The following is a 17,983-nucleotide window of genomic DNA, read 5'->3' on the forward strand; positions in this document are numbered from 1 at the left end:
TTATCTTCAGGGCACTGGTAAGGGCTGCTGCTGCACCCCCTCTAGAGGTGAAGAGACTGGGGCAGACAGATAAGTCACTTACCCAAGTGACAGCTGAAGTCACACGTATCTGACCCCCAAAACACATTCTTCCATTAACCTTCCTTTGGAATTTAGAACCTGGCTTCCAGGGAACAAGCTCATGAACACTTGTGGAATTCCCTGACATTTGCTTCATCTTTATGAACTACTCTTGCCAAAGAGGCTGAAGGTGCTTGCTTTCCAGGGATCCCACAAGGATGCCACCAGGCTCTAACCACCAACAAGCCTACAGCTGTTCATCATGGGGGGGGGGCTTTATTGTGGAGAGTGAGGTGTGAGAAGTGAGGACGTGGTTTCGTGGCTTTGGAGCAGGATTGTGAACAGAAAATTAAGGCTAAAAGTGCAAAGATTGGGGGGGGCGCGCCCGTGTGTGCGTGCGTGCGTGCGTGTGTGTGCGAGTGTGTGTGTGTGTGTGTGTGTGTGTGTGAGTGAGTGCATGTACACACATGTGACTTGTATGTGCCTATGTCTGTCTGCGTGCATGTGTGTGCACACACACACACACGTGTGCTTGTGTGTGCATACACACCTGTGTGTGTACTCAGCCATCTGGTTAAAATTACTGAGTCCTTCCTGGGAAATTTAATTTCAGTTAGGGGAGGGACTCATGAGACATCAGAACAAGAGGAATCGTGATGGGTGTCCCTGAGCTGGGGTTGGATAGCAGAGGGTACATCTGTGAACACTGGAGAGAGGGAGGCCAGCGCAAAGGCCCTGAGGTGGCCTATTCATTACATTCTCAAGTGAGGTGCTCCTCAAACATTCCCGTGGGCCATCTCAGGACTTCGGTGCAGCTGGTCCCCTTGGATTTTGTGCTGTCTCGGTCCTTGTGACTGGGACACAGGACACACCACTGTATTTCCTCTTTTCTGTGTGCCCTCATGAAGATTTTAGGAGGGCTTTCTGGGTAGAAATGCAGCCTAAGGCTGAGGTCTGACACCAATCGCAGACCACTCTTCTCACCGTCCTCATGGCCCCACTCTGAGATCCCTCATGCTCCAGCTGCCCTTGAGCAGTCCACACAGAACAGCCTCTGCAGCCCACATGGGAGCATCTGGCCTCCTCCTGCTTGTGAGCCAACATCACATACCTTCCTCTCATCTAGTCCCTCAGAGGTCCAGTCAAGCTTCTTCAGTAGCTGAGGGTCCAGCGCCTGGAACCGACGGCGGAACTGAACGAGCCCCATGTGGTCAGCATAACCTGGGGACAGAACAGGCCAGTCACTGGTGGGAAAACACAGGCAGTGCCTCTGGTAGGTAGCACTCAGTCAACACTGGCTGTGGCTCACATGTCCCTGGTCTGCGACTTCTTTTACAGACCTCCTCCTCAACTCTACAGCGTCTTCCTGGGGCTTTCTCTCAGGTAACTCTCTCTCAATAACTCTCACACACCAATACCCCTTCCCTCCAGTGTCCCACGGGACATGCTTCTCTGTTCACCCTATGGGACAGGTTGTTAAAGTCTTTGTACACTGACCAGGGCATCATGCTTCTCATTTAATCTAAGTGGTGAGAAAAGTACTGGGAACAGACAGGAGATGCCACACACATCACATACCACACACATATATGCACACCACACAATCATATAAACACATCACATACACACCAGACACACACACATATTCAGATATACACAAACACCACACACACACACACACACACACACACAATGCAGCACCACACACACATGCATACACACAAACTCATGAACCCACACACATATTCACACGGACACAATCGCATACATGTACACATATACACACACTCTGATGCAACAGTTGCCTGCTATCAGTCAGGCCGGTCTATTGGCTGTGGGGCCCAGCTGCCAGCTGTGAACTCCGTTCTTTCCCCTGTGACATTATTCACCTCCCTCTGCCTGTGCAGAGGAGTGGGGTGTCTCAGCCTTGTCTTTAAGGACCTCCATCTTCTCTGTCAAATGCTCTGTGTCCACAGCTCCACTATTGACGTGGCATTTGCAGTGACCACAAGATAGGACAACATAGATTACATAATGCTTTTTTAACACTAAACTTTCTTAATGCCAATGACAACGGACAAACAGCTGTGGAAAGACACTGGACTACGGAAAAAACTGCTGAACTGAACCAACCTGTGTATTTCAAAGATGTACTGACCTCGGTATGGAAACCTGGACATGTGTTACGTTGGGGTAGGGGTTTTACATTTGTTTCCACAGGAGAAGAAAGTCTTTAGATCCCATCAAAATTGATCAAGATTCGAGTTGAAAAAGACAACCCTCTCAACAAGGACGACTGACAGGTATTTACTGAGGTATATCTCATGAACTAAATAAAAGCCTCCCAAAGGATGGGAAATGCTTTGTTTTTATCCTCACAGGAAAACCCACCTCCAGAAATCAAAGGACACTACATGTGTAGATACTTAAGGAAAGAACGTAGCTATAACCATCCAACAAAAGGAACGGTAAAATTTACAGCTGTCTCTCAAATAACTATTTCTCTTCATTTCCTAGTCCCTATTCAATTAAATCGATGCTGGATTTAGAGTTAGATTTGGCTTTCCTACCCTAAAATCCAAGCGTGTAATTTAACAAAATGTTAAAGTTTCTGTGTTATATCAAGAAGCCAATTGCTGTAATACAGAATAAATAAAAAATAATCTTTGTCTTTTCTTGGCTCTTTCTTTCAAGGCCTACACCCTCTCATAATTGTCGTTTTTCAAGGATTGCCTTTCCCAGTACACATACATGTACAAGCGAACATTTCTCTGATGACACTTATGCTTGAGTCCCATACAGCCAATGAGAACCAGCCTAACAACAATCCCCACATGCTCCGGAAAAAGAATTGGACTACACCTCTCCGACTGCACTGGATTCAACTCACTCCGTTTCGACTGACACTCCAACTGGAACCTCAAGTACTAACTTCAATCAAATTGAGGATTTCAACCTAGATCTTCAATCAATCAAATCTCATCTAACATGGACTAGAGACAACTCATTAGAGACTTTCCCTGTACTAACATTTTTTTTCCACAGGACCCCACATGGCTACCATCATCCCATTTCAGCAGGAAGTAACTTAGAAGATGCTACACCCCCGTTCCCCATTATTGTTTATTAGGGTAGTGTAGGCCTAGTTAAGAATGAACTTCTTATTGTTTAGAGTTGGGATTGAAAGGAGGTGTTCAAGTTAGATACCCTTTCCACATGACTTTAGGGCTTAGCTGGAATAGACATAGGATGTGCAATAGCAGATTATTGTATCTTCTTATATTTCACCTTTATGATTGTTAATTTTAGACGTCTTACACTATTAAGTTTTAATCCTCTTTTAGATTAAAAGGGGAATTGTAGGGAGACACCCTAACCCTGCCCCAGGCAACCCAGACAGGTGTGCCGGGACACGCCCGTGAGGGCGGGGTGAAGGGAAGTCTGGGGTGAAGGTTCTTAAGGGCTGCATGTGGAGACCCTGGCCCTTCTCTCTTCTGCTCCCCAGCTACTGGCACTGGTTCCAGCTCCCTCCCTCTTGCTTTGGCCTGCACTTGACTGGTGTATCTAAATAAAGAAAACCTTAGCACTATTGGCTGCAGGCCGGTCACTCTTCACCTCTGCTCCGTCATCTTGTCATCCCGGCAGTGGCACAGATCTTCACACCAGCTGACAGTCTGAAAACAAACTATGACTGGTTTGGGAACATCTACTCTTCCTGTGACAAGTGTGGAAGACTAAGCCTAGCCCTCTGGAGCCAGAAGCAACTCTGGAAGTCAGGGAAACCTGACTCAGACTCGGGAGCTGCTTTGTCCCTGTAGTGTGACCCTGAGGAGTCCTTCACTATTCTGAGCCTCAGTTGCTTCATCTGTAAAATGGGAAGCAGATTCAACTTTTCTCACTGTGTGCACAGCGCAGGGAACATAGTGGATGTTCCTGTTCTATGACCATCTGACATATAATGATTGTCCCTGTCCTATGGCTGACTGGCACATAATGGGTGCTGCCAGGACAAGGGCACCTTGTCCCCATCTGTTTCTTACCTGCCCTGTGCAGTCGCAATGCCTCTAGGATATGAGAGCCTGCAAGTTGAACTCTCATTGCTGGGATGTCCAGAGCTGGGGGCTCATTGGCTCCACCTTGGTCTCCACCAGGCTGTGGAGGTGATGGAGTCCCCTGCCCAGGCTTGCTTTCCACTGAGGTTGGCACAAGACAGTGGATAAAGTGCAGCTGAGACCGGCTCAACAAGCTGATGAGAGCATCCTGGGACCAAAGCAGACAGGGAATCAGAGCCAATGCCTCAGGAGGACAGGCAGAATAAATTGAGCATGGTCTGGACATTCCTGGGGACTCACTATGTTCTACACCCAAAACATTGCACTTATACTGGTTTATGTTCAGGAAAAATAAGTGGCCTGGTGGACACAGCTGGGGAAACTGAGGCATGGGAGAGACCAGTGAGTGGGACCAGGTCACAGAAATACTCCCTTCCAGCAGAGGAACCCAGGACTAAGTACTTGGGGCTAGTACTGTGTGATTTTCTTTCTTCAAAGACATCCTTCCCATGGTCTGCGATCTGCAATGGCAGTTCTTTTTTGCACTCAGCCTGACCAGCAACCAACCAACCCGATGGTCACTTTTGTTATCACACAGGTGCTGGATCCTGCTGCCTGCACCCCACCAGAGGGGGTGTCTCAGGAAGAAAGGCAGATGGAACTAGTCTGGCAGCTCAGACAAAGGGGGCAGTGGTGACCCATGAGTATCCCCCAAGGTCCTCAGCTTAACACCAAGTATCCAAGGCTCTGGCCTTGGACCTGGATGGGTCATTTCTCAGGGGTGGCCATAGCCACACTTCTCCAAGACTTGGAACCTCTGTGTCCCTCTCAGCAGAACAAGGGAACCTATCCCTGGGGTTTTACAGGGCATTGTAGAAGTGAGCAGCCTGCTGGAGTGGTGATTCGTGTCATGGAGGTCCAAGGTGACACAGGTCACAGCCTAACTCACTCACTCACCATCTGCAGCTTGATCTGGGCACAGGGAGCCTTCCTCTTCAGTGCAGCGACCCTGCTGGCAAAAGCCCTCCGAACCACACGACCCCGGTGCAGAGCCTGCTGAGAGGTGCCCTCAAGGCCTGCCACTGCACGGCACACAGGAGGCAGCTTGGCCCGGGCCTGGAAGAGGTTCTGCAGCTCCTTCCTAGTGAGGAAGAGAGAGCAGGTTGCCAGGGACTCTCTGGCAAGTTCACCCATGTGGAAGGAAGACATAAGCCTCTCTATTCATAATCTTCCTGTCTCAGAAATGCTGGCTTTTTCCTGGGCAGCTCTCTCTTCTCTGCCCATGAGGATCACCCTCCCAGCAATCCCATACACACTCCCCTCCTGAAGGCACAGCCATGTTAATTATCCCTAGAGCAGGCCAGGTATGTACCAACTATATGATTGTAGGAATGAGTGACTCACTGCTACAATAATGAGGTGCCGAGGCTCACACCTACACAGTCTCCACCTTCCCTGAGCCTCCCCACAACCGGCCTCTTCTTCCAATACTTATTGTGAGTGCGCCTTGGCTTCTAAGGCTCCCTCAGGAACCCAGGCTGGCCTTGCACAGGGGCAGAGAGGTATGGAGCCAACCCAGGTGTCCAACAAAGGCATGGGTAAAGAAACACGGCTTGTATCACAACTGTGGTGATTCTTTGTGGCCAGGCAGAAGAATGGAGCTAGGCATTTGCAGAAAAATAGATGTAACTGGAAATAATCACATTAAAAGACCTCGGGCAGTCTCAGACAGATGAAATCACTGTTTTCTCTCATCTGTGGATTCAGACTAGATGGAAACATAGGTCATATATGCTCTGATTAGAAGCAAATCCATCTTGGAGCAAAGAGGGCTAATGGGGGGAGGAGATAGTGAGGTAGCACGAGAATGGGCCTGAAGCACATTCACAGGATGTAATGGTTGCCATCCATCCCTTCAGATAGAGCAGTCCACAGCGGGGCCAGAAAGAAATGGCCTCACATAATCCTGCATCACAATTTTAAAGTTGTTTTTTTCAAAAAGAAAAAGGCAGCTGGGCAGAACCCACAGCTCCAGTGAAAGAAGCTAGAAGCCAGAGGTCTGGGGCCTACCAAGTGTCACCAGCCCTATCTTGCCATGAAGCATTTGGGGATCTTTTGTCACTACCCAAAAGCCCAGGTCCCACTCCAGTCCCTGCCCTAAAGACAAGTGATGCAGACTGATGCACACTGGCTCACAGGGGCCAGAGGTGTCTGCAGTGGATTAAACAAGTGAGCAGGTGGCAAGAATCACCGACAGAGGTGTGGCATTATGTTAGCTGACATCAAGGTCTAACCAGGATGCTGAGGCAGCATCCAGGAGCTATGAGCTTGGGGTGGAGACGGCAGCCACTCCCAGCTCCAGCCCTGTTCTGATATGTGGCTGTATCCGATGGATCAGATAGAAGCCTCCATTTTTTTTTTCGTGTGACCTTGGGCAAGTGCCCTGTTCTCTTTGGGAGACCTCAGCTGCCCAGCCATAAATAACCAAAGCAATACTGCTGTAGCTGGAGAGACACACAACCTGGAGACACCATGCTGAGCCCAATCCTGGTGAGTTCATTGAGACCCTGACTACGGATCTTCACTCTAAGGTCCAGCAAGGTTTACTCTCACAGTTACCAGAGTTGGCATCTGGAGGGCAACTATCTGAGAGATCCAGCAGGGCTTGCTTTCACAGTCACCAGGGTTAGCATCTGTGGGCCACTTGCTGCAACAAGTTCAAAATGCTCTTTTAGTTTTGCTTGTTTGGTGTTTTCTCTTTTTTTTCTGTTGCTGTTATTGTTTGAAACAGGGTTTCACTGTGAGACCTGGCTAGCCTGGAATTTACTGTGTGAGCCGGCCACGTCTCAGCTCACAGAGATCTATCTGCTTCTGCCTCCGGAGTGCTGGGATTAAAAGTGTGCATCACCATGCTTGGCAAAACATTCTAATAGGTTTTATACCCAGTAGTACTATGCCTCTCAGCCCTTGTCCTGGCACTGAGACTCTGGCTCACCGGGTCAGTAAGAGTTTGCTTCACCCTTTCCTGACTCAGCACCCCTTACTTGGCTTCAGATGCAGGTCTCAAAGCAGGAAGGGGCTCTACAATATCCCAAGGTGTGGTCGGAGAGTCTGCTGCAACCCAGGCTCCTCCCTAAGGCTCCTGCTACTTTATATTGTAGATGTTTTACTAAGCACCCTTGTGTGGTCACTCCTACATTTCATGCTGTAGAGTGGAGGATCAGGGTTTCCCTTGTGAGCTGGAAAGAAACCAAAGCACAGTCTGTATGTCCCCTGCCTGCAGAGCAGAACCAGCCTACTGAATCTTCTGCTTGGTGTGGCTTTGACTTTATGGAGGAGGAAGTCAAAGGCAAGAGAGTGACTGCTCAGATCACACTGAAGGATAGAACCAGGGCTTGACCCTGGTGTCCTAGACCCTCTTTTTCCTCATTTCCCATCTGGGTCTCAGTTAGAGCTATGAACTTCCGTGACCTTCTGGGTTTGAGGGCTCCAATGAACTGACCATAAGACCCTAAGAGCTTCCCTGAGTATTGTTGAGGTTCAAGCTGTATCCTAACTCTGCCAGCAGAGTCAATTCCATGGTCAAAACATCAAGGGACTTCACCACATTTCCCTGGCTGTAAAATGGAGCTAAGGATGCAGCGTGAGCACAGCACACAGTAGGCCATCAGCACAGACTCCTTCCTGATTAGTCTGCCTCCCCGAGTCGATGGTCCCTCCTTCTCTGCCTGCCTCTAGGCTCTGCCCCAGTGGGTTTCTAGCACTAAACCTGAGAGGCAAGCACCCTCACAAAGCAAGCATTTTCTATTAACCTGGAAGTGGAGCCTGGATTGCTTCAGGCCTCGTGCTAGTGCTTCTGGGACGAGTGAGCAGGGAGTGCAAAGAGCTTTTTCTACTGCTACAAAACATACCATTTTGGTTTTATGAGCCCCCGGGTTCTAGGATGTCCATAAAAGTTACTCCAGTCACATCATCTCTCAGATACTTAATGAAAGGTGGAAAGCCAAAATACAGAGACTTGGCTTTTTAGCTGTGAGCTGGCTCCCCCGAAGGCCTGCTCCGCTCTGCTACTGGATCTGCTCTGCCCCCGGGGATACATTGTGCCGCTCCAATTGGAGTCATGGCCTTCGTTCCACAGCTGCAGACAGGATGGGATTTCTAGACTGCTGTCCGCCGCCGCATACTGTGTTGCTGCTGAACAGAAACAACCACAGGGGATGGATGCCCCTGCCCTGTCCCACACCCAGCCCTACTCACCTTTGCGACTGCTGCAGGATCTGGGGGGCCTCCAGGGCTGAGAGATTGGGCTTGGCTCTGCGAAGCCAGCCTGTGAGGTCATAGCGCACAGGGTCCCGTCCCAGCTGATGGAATAGCTCACACTGAAGGGGCTGCTCACAGATCCGAAGCACGGAGGGCCCTGGAATGAGATGTTGGCATGAGTGCCCAGGGGTCCATGAGGAACATGTGCACTTTGTTCCCATACCCTACCACAAAATTTAAAAGTAGTCGATGTGTTTCTAGATAGCTAAACCCAGCAGTTCCTGGTGCGCACACTCCCTGCAGTAGTGAGGTGCATGAGTTACTTCCAGATCTATTCTTTGTGTGTGTGTGTTCTTGGCCCCAGACACCTATTTAGCCCAAAAATCAGAGAACACACATTCTTCCTGAGTTACCTATACATACCCAGCTGTCACCTGGTCTGTGATTTACATCAAGTTTCATTTAAACCCACCCACGTTTTCCCAAGCACATTTTTTTTTAGAAGAAGCATTTGACCACGAGCCTAGTGTATATATACAAGCTCCATTTCTTTCCTGCCGTGCATGGAGATAAGCAGTTGTTAAATACTTTAAAACATGCATCTGTGTTCAATCTAAAACCACCCGAAGTACCGCTAGTCAAACAAGGGCTCATTTGGGAGACACTGGCCTTAGCCCCTTGCTTACAAGAGACAGGATCAGAGACACAAATGGCCTGGCCTGAGGGTTACAGGGAATGTAGGCAGATGCACTGGAATGAATTACTGTGTGAAAGGGACCAAGTCACGAAGTCTCCCTCAGAGCCTTGGTTCCCTGGTCTGTAAAGTGGAGCTTAAATAATATATACTTCCCAAGGTGGGTAAGGGTCAAAGGATGCATAAAACATTTAGATGGCACATGGCACTCATTCAACAAACAGCAGCACTTCCACCACTGTTTACTAATGTTAACCTGTGGGCGATGCTTCGGAAGCACAAAGTGTCTGTCTCTCTATCCTTGGTGTTCAGTGTCATGCTTGGCTTATAGATTATAGGAATCCATAGGGGAGGGAGGGAGGGAAAAAGAGAGAGAGGGAGGAAGGGAGGGAGGGACACTACTGAGAGATAAAGCCTTGTCTTATGTTGTTCCAATCCTCCATTAACTCCCCCATAAGACTGGATCTCCAGGCATAGTCTTTTCAGCCCTTCCTATTCAACCCCTAGGACAGAACGCATAGGATTTGACTGTCAGGGACATGGGTTCCCTGGGGACTCCTCCAACCCTTGTTGGGCTCTGTGGTGGTTTGAATAAGAGTGACCCCCATTAAGCTCATATATTTGAATACTTGGCCATCAGGGAGTGGCACTATTTGAAGGATTAGAAAGTGTGACCTTGTTGGATGATGTGTGTCACTGGAGGTGGCCTTTGAGGTTTCAAAAAGGCCATTCCAAGCCAAGGGTCTCTCTCTCTTGCTGCTGCCTGTGGATCCAGATGTAGAACTCTGAGCTACTTCTCTAGCACCATGTCTGCCTGCATGCCACTCATGTTCCTTGCTATGATGAAAACGGACTAAACCTCTGAACTGTTAGCCAGCCCCAGTTCAATGCTTTCTTTTATAAGAGGTGCTCTGGTCATGGTGTCTCTTCACAGCAATGGAACAGTGACTAAGACAGGCTCACTAGCCTGTGTGGGGACACTCAGCTGAGATCATAGTACCCATCCCAGATTTTGTTCACAAGAGCTCAGAGCTTGTTAGAAAAATCTGGAGGGGCAGGGGAAGCCATTGAAACCAAAAGGTCTGAATTAATGTGTCTCTCTTGGCCCATTCAGAACTAAAGGACAGTCTCCCTGTGGGAACAAGGAGCCTTGGAACATCCCGCACAGAGCACCTGGGATTGGACAATCAAGCCCAGCAGAAGAAAGGTTTACAGACATCAATGTGTTCCTTCCTAGCCCCACCCCACTCCACAAGACACCTCCCCATTCTGACCCGACTTCCAGTCTCTTCTACTAAAAAGTAGGGGTGCAGATGACACCCCATTTGAGAATTTCATTTCCTTGGATCCATATCATTGAGTTTTCACATACTCATCAACTTTGTGTCAAGAACCTGTGCACCTAATCACACCAGGGCTATTGTAAGGATTACCTCTGTGAGGGCACCAGCCCAGCTCTCATCCCCAAGGAGCGACCTACCCTGAGATGGGTATGTCTAACGGTGGAGAAGAACAAATGTGGGGCAGTCAGCAGAGCAGATAATATGGCATATTGTTTTACGAGAGGTGGTGGTCAGGGAGGACCACCAGACTCAAGGGAGGTGAGGAAGCCCACCCCTTGTGCTGCAATGCAGTGGAAGGGTACCCTGGTATGTGAAAAGGATAGTACACAGACCCTAGGGTGGGGGCACGCATGGCATGTCTGAGGAGCTGCAGAGAGGTCTGGATAACTATGCACTGTTCCATTTTCATGACCATAGCCTGAGACAGGCTCCTACATTTTTAAAAAGAGTTTTTAACTTCATAGTTTTGGAGGCTAGAGTTTCAAACAGCATGGTGTGGAGTTTCTCTGGGATTTCCCTGGCTACATTATAATGCGGCAGGTGTGTGTGTGTGTGTGTGTGTGTGTGTGTGTGTGTGTGTGTGTGTGTGTTTATGTACATGTTGTGCATATGTGCATGCACATGCAATCCTGCTTTATGAGTGTTACAATATACAGACAGATAGACCATGCTACTAATATACAGTCCTACATCTTACGTGTATGTGTATATACGTATATATTGCATTTGACCTGATTTTCTGCTGCATTTAATAGACATTAGCACGTGTTTGTGACTTCCTAAAATGGGCCCAGGCACTGCGATTGCCTAGCAAAGAAGTCAGAGCCTTTCCCAGCTGGTGTAGACAGATTCCCATGCCAAGGCAGGACTCACCCCTACCCCTACCCCCTGCCTCCCTTACCATCAGCCCCAACTGTCTTCTTCTCAAAGGCTGCACAAAGACGTTCAAGCACCACGCTGTCACTGGAGCCTTCCACCCGGACCTCTTCATCCAAGACCCAGAAAAGACCCCCAGCAGCCTCAGTAGCTCCTCCAGCTGGCAAGTGGGCCTGGTGGGAGATTCAGTGTGTGCTGAGAGTCAGGTCTGGACATTCTTCCTGGCCCTCGGGACTGAGCATGCTGGGTGGGTCCTAAGGCCCTGTTCAGCCTCCACTCCACTCTCAGTGTTGAAGCCAAGCACTCTCTGCAAAGGGTCTGAATCCTTCCTGCTGCCATGTTCAACTCCCGTATAACCCTGGACAACCTACTGTAACCCCTCTGAGCCTTGTTTCCCCAAGTGCAAAATGAAACCTGGAAAGACCTTCTCCAGAGGGCTACCCTAGGGCTTTAAGAAGGGTGTGTCTGCTTGTGATTCCTCCCCAGACACACACTAGGAGCTGGGGGGTGTGCACAGCCAGCCCGCCAAGTCACTCCCTCTTAGCAGTCTTGGTATTCTATTATGCTGAGACCTCAAGGAATAAATTCAAAGAGATAAGCACTCAAGGAATATTCTAGAGAACATGAACTTGATTCCATAGCAGACATGGAATTTTAAAGCAAGCCATAGCATCCTTCCAGGAAACCTATGGGTTTGCCTATTGGTATGTGAGACAGACCTGCTGAGGTTTGAGTTGGCACAAGAAACAATGGAGCAGCTCACTGAGGCATGAGGTGTGGCAACATCAGCCAACCAACTGTCTATGCCTGGAACCCACCACTTGGTGCTCCCAGAGCTGAAGCAGGACTCTAGTGACCTTTCAATCTCTAAAGCCTGGAGAGGGCAAGGGATGCATTCAGGGTCCCATGGTGGTCCTAGAGGCAAAGCCTAGATGACTATTGGTCTTCATCATTGGGGCTAAGATGGACAGCTGGCCCATCCTTACTGACGAGAGGTCCTCAAAGCCACAGGTCCCTCTCCCATCTGACCCTTCCAGACAAATGATGAACAGGTAAGGAAACCCACAGAGAGAACAGCCCTAGACCTTCCAACAGGAGGCTCAGCCCACAGCCATTCCTGGGGCTATGGAGAAGGAGGTGTCACAAGGGCGGTTGGTACACTGTGACCAGGAGGAGCCATGACAACCATTCTGTCAGTAGCAGACAGGATGAGGAAGTGCAGTCTGACACATCCTACCTAAAGCAGGGGAAGGGTCACTGACATAAGCCACACCCAGTGGCAAGTGTGTTCTCTTCAATGTTTTAGTGAGGTTATGCCCACTCAGAGAAACACACTGTCCCCACTTTGGAGAAGGGGAAACTGAGGCTGAGAGAGGTGAAAAGATGGGCTTGAGGTCATCGAGATAGAACCCATTCCTGTACTGCTCCATAGTTCACGGACTTTCACACCAAAAACTGAAAGGGCAGAAAACAAAAAATAAGAAGCCAGGGTCACAGGTCAAAGGTGAGCTGGTTGGGGTACAAATCATCAGGTTCAGGGAAGGAGAATGATGTCAGTGAGTCCTCTCCCACAGAAGTCTGTCTGTCTCCAAGGTCTTTCCCTCCTATCAGTCTCTGCAGTCAGCATCTTCAACTGAATCCCACATGGCTCCAGGTGGAAGCCACTGGAGCCTTGACATGTTTGGATCCCATCAGGACCACATGAGTCTGTTGTAAGACATTTCTGTTGCACAGATCTGAGCAGCAGGCCTTAGGCCCCAGGAAATTTCTGTGTCCACACCCCACACCAGTCAATATCTCTAACTATCCCTGGAGAATCCTGGTTCAGAAATCTTGGAGAATAGGTACCCCCAAGCCTGTATGCTGCGGTTTCATGTCTGAAAGCCCAGGTCCCCAGGTGCTCTCTTACCTTGGAGGGGTTATGATCCACAACAGCCACTGTAGTTCCTGAGGATGACTCTGGGAGGTCAAAGTGCACAGGAATGCCTTCCTGAAATTCATACAATGTGTATGTTAGTTCCCTCTGTAAGCTCAGTGGGTAGGGGGAAAAAGTTAAGATACCAACACTATTAAAACGGCCTTTCAAAGTTAGCTTTAAAATTGTCATGAAATATATGTAACAGAAAGTTTGCCCCTCTGACCATGGACGTATGAAGAAAGAGGCCTTTCAGAGGCCACTGGGCCTTGTGTGTTCCTGGCTCACATGCTAACCGTTCATGGAAAGCCTCACAGAAGGCACGTGGCCAGGCGCATGTGCCTGTCACTCCATTGGAAGTGGCTGCTTGTCCCCCAGAAGGGTGGTCAGCCTTGTGTCAGTACACAGTAGCAGCTTGTGAGGGGCCCTCTGCATGGGGCAGAGGCGGAGGAAGCCAGAGCTGGAACAAGATGCTGTCTGTGTAGGTGAATAGGGTCACTTGGGGTGGACATTCACTCCACCCATTTGGCTTCACCCCTGGTCACAGGCCTGGGAGACCCCAGTCCAGCTAACACACACCTCTTGGTATCTCTCCAGAGTAGAGACAAAGGTTCTGTGGTAGAACAGCAGCTGCAAGCGCTCCTGGGCATAATTGTAACACAGCTCCTCGAAGGTGGCTGCCCGGTCCTTGCACTGGTGCCGAGGATTCTGGAATCCTGGGGAATCAACCACCATGATGGAAGCCATAGACAGATGGTGAGAGGAGAAAGCTCTGGGGGGAGAAGAGAAAAGCTCTGAGTTAACCCATGGTCTTTTGATTGAAGCCTCCCTCATAGTAGAGAAGGAGAAACCGAGGCAGCATTCTAGGCAGATTTGGAGATCTGGCTTCAAATCCAAATTGGCCATTTATAGGCTGTGACGCCCCAGGCAAGCTACTTAAGCTCTCTGAGCCTGACTTTCCCCAGCTGTTAAATGATACAGAAGTGAGCTGGCCCAGGACTTCGATAAAGGAAGTGGGTTTAAGTGTCAGCATGTCCCATAATGCAAGGGTGCAGCAAGCTTCAGCCTGACAAATTCTCTTCCACGTGGCACACCACAGCTGAGAGACCACATTGTGTATGTTTTACATAGTTGTTTTTTTTTTTTCTAAGCTATCGCCTCCCTGGATAGTTCCACTGTTCTATCGGGGTAGACAGCCTGGACTGCTAAAATCAAAAGATGGAATGGCAAGACTTTGAAGCATGAGCTGCCATCCTGCTCTGCCACAGAGGAGCTGTGTGTCTCTGGGGAGCTTCCTGACCTCTCCAGTGCTTGACTGTGAAATGATGAAAGGTAAGAGGCTAGCTCCAAAGGCTTCTGGGAGAACGGGATGCTATACCACACCCGCTGCCATGGCCATGCAGCTTGCCCTGTGATTGGTGCTTTCATCAAAGTCCTCGGCTCTCGTCATCTCCAGCAACAATGCCATCAGATCTGGAGAGCGGGCTTTGAACCTTAGTTCTCCATTCTCCTTGTGAAGATTTTTTCATCTATAAAACGAGGTCAAGTGGGGCAGCCGCCACAGAGACATGCTCTAGAGGAGGGTGAAGTTGGGGAGGCAGGCACCTGCTAGAGCCCATAACCAGCCTGGTGACCTTCCTTCTCGTCAAAGCCTCTATTGTAGAGATGCTGGCAGGCAGCAGGCAGGAGAGGTGGCCTCTCTGCCTCCCTTCACTCCCGGCTCACAGCCCTCCCTTCCTGGAAGCACGATGATCCCTCAGTTTCTAGATAAGGTGCCTGCGCCTCCCGATGGATGGTAATTACTCAGACAGCGATAAAGGGAGTTGATTCCAAGGCCCTGGTGACTGGAGATCCCGGCTGCTCGGTTGCTGGTTGCTACGCAGCAACGGCTCATCCCTTAACAGGATTCAGAAGTCTAATTATGCTGTGCACTCTTGCAGAGAAGGGGGCCCCCTCCCGGTGTTCCCCACGGGTCATGCTGGAGCTGCTCAATGGGCTTCTGAGGAAGCTGGGCTGGGAGCAGCCAGGCATATTCCCTGGACTGCCATCCCACAGGCCATCCTGCCATTCTGTCCTACTTGTCCCCTGCACCCAGAAAGAGAAGTTAGAAAAACAAATGACAAGGGCAGCATGCTGGAAGACAGCAGAGGGTAGATCTTACTGGCTCCCCCACACATACCTCATTCTCTTTCATTTGCACCCTGGGCCAGTGTGAGCAGTAAACAGCACAGGCAGGTTGAATTGTTAGGACCATCCCCAGCCCTTAGCAGGTGTGTGTGTGTGTGTGTGTGTGTGTGTGTGTGTGTGTGTGTGTGTGTATTATTTGTGTATGTGTGTGCACATGTGCATGTGCCAGTGTGTGTGTGCTGGTGTGTATGTACACATGTATGTATGCATGTACACATGTGTGTGCATGTGTGTGCATTATGTGTATGTGCACATGTGTGTATGTGTGTTTGTATGTGTATACAGAGGCCAGAGGTTCATGTCATGTATCATCTGCTGTTGCTCATCTCCTTTTTGAGGCAGGGTTTCTCACTGGATGTGGAGCTCAGTGCTTCAGCTTGCTGAGATCTGCTTGGCTTCATCTCTCCAGTGCTGAGGTTACAGATGTGTGCTTCTACACCTGGATTTTTAGCTGGGCAATGGGCTCTGAACTTTGTCCCTCTAGCTTGAGTGGGAGAGCTTTGGCTCTTGAGCTATGCTCCCAGTCCCTGCCATTGGTATTTGCACCTTTAGAAACTTACATCAATGGATTGTTCACTTCTTCTAATGTCCCAATGAGCCCAGAGGAAACAGCGACTTTCAAGTGTGAAGACCAGAGAGATAAATGGACTTGGTGACATCACTCAGCAAGGGTGAGATATAAGGCCGGTTCTGCCTTAAAAGCCCTTCCTCCACTCTAAGTATCCCACTCCTGAAAATGTCCCTGGCTTGTGCCCATTATGCACCACAGGAGGCCTGGCTCAGCCTGATGAGATCACTGTTACCTGTTGATGAGATAGACCACAGCCCCGAAGAGCTCTTGGTACAGGCCAGAGGCCATCCCTTCCACACACTCCACACCGGTCATCTTGAGCCCTGGATTGGGGAGACAGAAAAGGATAGGTATTCAGAGGTCATGACCTCTCCCAGGTCCAAGGGCATCCATTGACATCAATTAGCCAGGGTGTCTCAGTGCTCAAATAACGCACAAGTGGTTTTAAGAAAGGTGCTAACATGCCAGGCGGCGGTGGTGCATGCCTTTAATCCCAGCAGAGGCAGGCAGATCTCTGCAATTTCGAGGCCAGTCTGGTCTATAAAGCTACACAGAGGAACCCTGTCCCATAAACAAAAACAAACAAGAAAGAAAGAAAGAAAGAAAGAAAGAAAGAAAGAAAGAAAGGAGAGAGAAAGAAACTAACACCCCCCACCAAAAAAAAAAGAAAAAGGAAAGTGCTAATAACCTAGTGGGACCCCAGAGACCCCCATAGCACACCATGCCTCCCTCTCCTGATGCCTCAAAGCTCCTCAGAGAGCAACTGAAATGTTCTAATAAGAATGGCTCCCACAGGCTAACACATTTGAATATCTGTCTCCAGTTGGTGGAACTACAGGGAAGGATTAGGAGGTGAGACCTTGAGGGAGGAGGTGTGGGCTTTAAGGTTTCAAAAGACTTGAACCATTCCCATTAACTCTCCCTGCCTCATGCTTGGGGCTCCAGATGTGAGCTTCCTACTGTTGTTTCAGCCTGTCGCCTGCCGCCATGCCAAATGCTTTCTTTTAGAAGTTGCACTGGCGATGGTGTCTTATCACAACGATAGAAAAGTAACCATTACGCCACTATATTTTGGATGTGGTGCTGCATTCCATGTTCAGTCTTCAGCTTGGTACTACCTCAAGATTGCAGAAACTTAAGAGACAGAGCCGGGGGGGGGGGTACTGGGTCACTAGGAGTGTGTCCTTGAATGGTGGGACCCTTGATTGCCCTCTCAGTCCAAATAACCATTCTGAATGTGACTGGCTCCCGTCCTTTGTACACTACAGAAAGGTGACTGCAGAGTTTCGCTTTAGGGTAACTGACCTGACAATCTCTGCCCTTCAGCCCACCGCCAGCCCTGGTCTTGGCATAAATCATATACTTATACTTTAGATCTATACTTTGCTTCCATGGTCCGTATTATTTCAAACTATGTCTCCCTTCTGAGACTGGGGGTGCCTCTAAATGAGGAACTAGCTCTGGGATTGGGGCTTTAAATCCCCAGTGCCAAGCACGAAATGTAAGCACAGGCGATGTTTGTTGTGCCTGTTTCTCTGGAAGTGGTCACAGGTTCACAATCAGATTCGATCACTTCACTCCTAAGATTTGACTCGGGTGAAATATCCCGAAAAACACAGCAGTCTGGGTTCACAGAGCCTTCCAATTGTTTGAATTGGCCAGAATCACTTTGTTGAGATAACTTGGTCATCCAAGCAGAGCAAATGGTAAGATAATCGGACTCCATCAGCCCAGAGGCATGAATTGGGCACAGAACAGTGGGAAACAGCAGAAGCTCTCTCTCCAGGGTTTCAGGGGGTGGGGTGGGGGGCTTAGCAGACCTGAGACTTGACTGAACGTAGGGACACAAGTGTATCCTGTGAAAGCAGCTAGCCTGGACAAGGCTGTGCAGTGGAGAGAGGCCAGTCACAGCTCCTGACCTTCCACCCAGTTCCCTTCATAGAATTAGAATCCATTTCCCCTCCAGACAAACACTTCTGTTTCACATTCTACACAGTCTGCCCACTGCTCCCAAGCATTTCCCAT

At 49.3% G+C, this 17,983-nt stretch overlaps 1 protein-coding gene across 1 annotated transcript in view; it reads right to left on the bottom strand.

Annotated features, from left to right (window-relative positions):
- Positions 1 to 17,983, bottom strand: part of Myo18b (myosin XVIIIB) — a 180,529-nt gene that overhangs the window by 134,688 nt on the left and 27,858 nt on the right. The window contains exons 13-20 of the mRNA XM_035444166.1: positions 16,191 to 16,281; positions 13,780 to 13,972; positions 13,195 to 13,275; positions 11,311 to 11,458; positions 8,370 to 8,529; positions 5,070 to 5,253; positions 4,101 to 4,320; positions 1,172 to 1,281 (exon numbers count right to left, since the gene is read on the bottom strand). Of these exons, the coding sequence (XP_035300057.1) occupies positions 1,172 to 1,281; positions 4,101 to 4,320; positions 5,070 to 5,253; positions 8,370 to 8,529; positions 11,311 to 11,458; positions 13,195 to 13,275; positions 13,780 to 13,972; positions 16,191 to 16,281 (1,187 nt within the window). The remainder of the gene's footprint in view (positions 1 to 1,171; positions 1,282 to 4,100; positions 4,321 to 5,069; positions 5,254 to 8,369; positions 8,530 to 11,310; positions 11,459 to 13,194; positions 13,276 to 13,779; positions 13,973 to 16,190; positions 16,282 to 17,983) is intronic.

The sequence above is a fragment of the Cricetulus griseus genome, chromosome 4 (genome assembly GCF_003668045.3).
Source record: "Cricetulus griseus strain 17A/GY chromosome 4, alternate assembly CriGri-PICRH-1.0, whole genome shotgun sequence".
Classification (NCBI taxonomy): domain Eukaryota; kingdom Metazoa; phylum Chordata; class Mammalia; order Rodentia; family Cricetidae; genus Cricetulus; species Cricetulus griseus.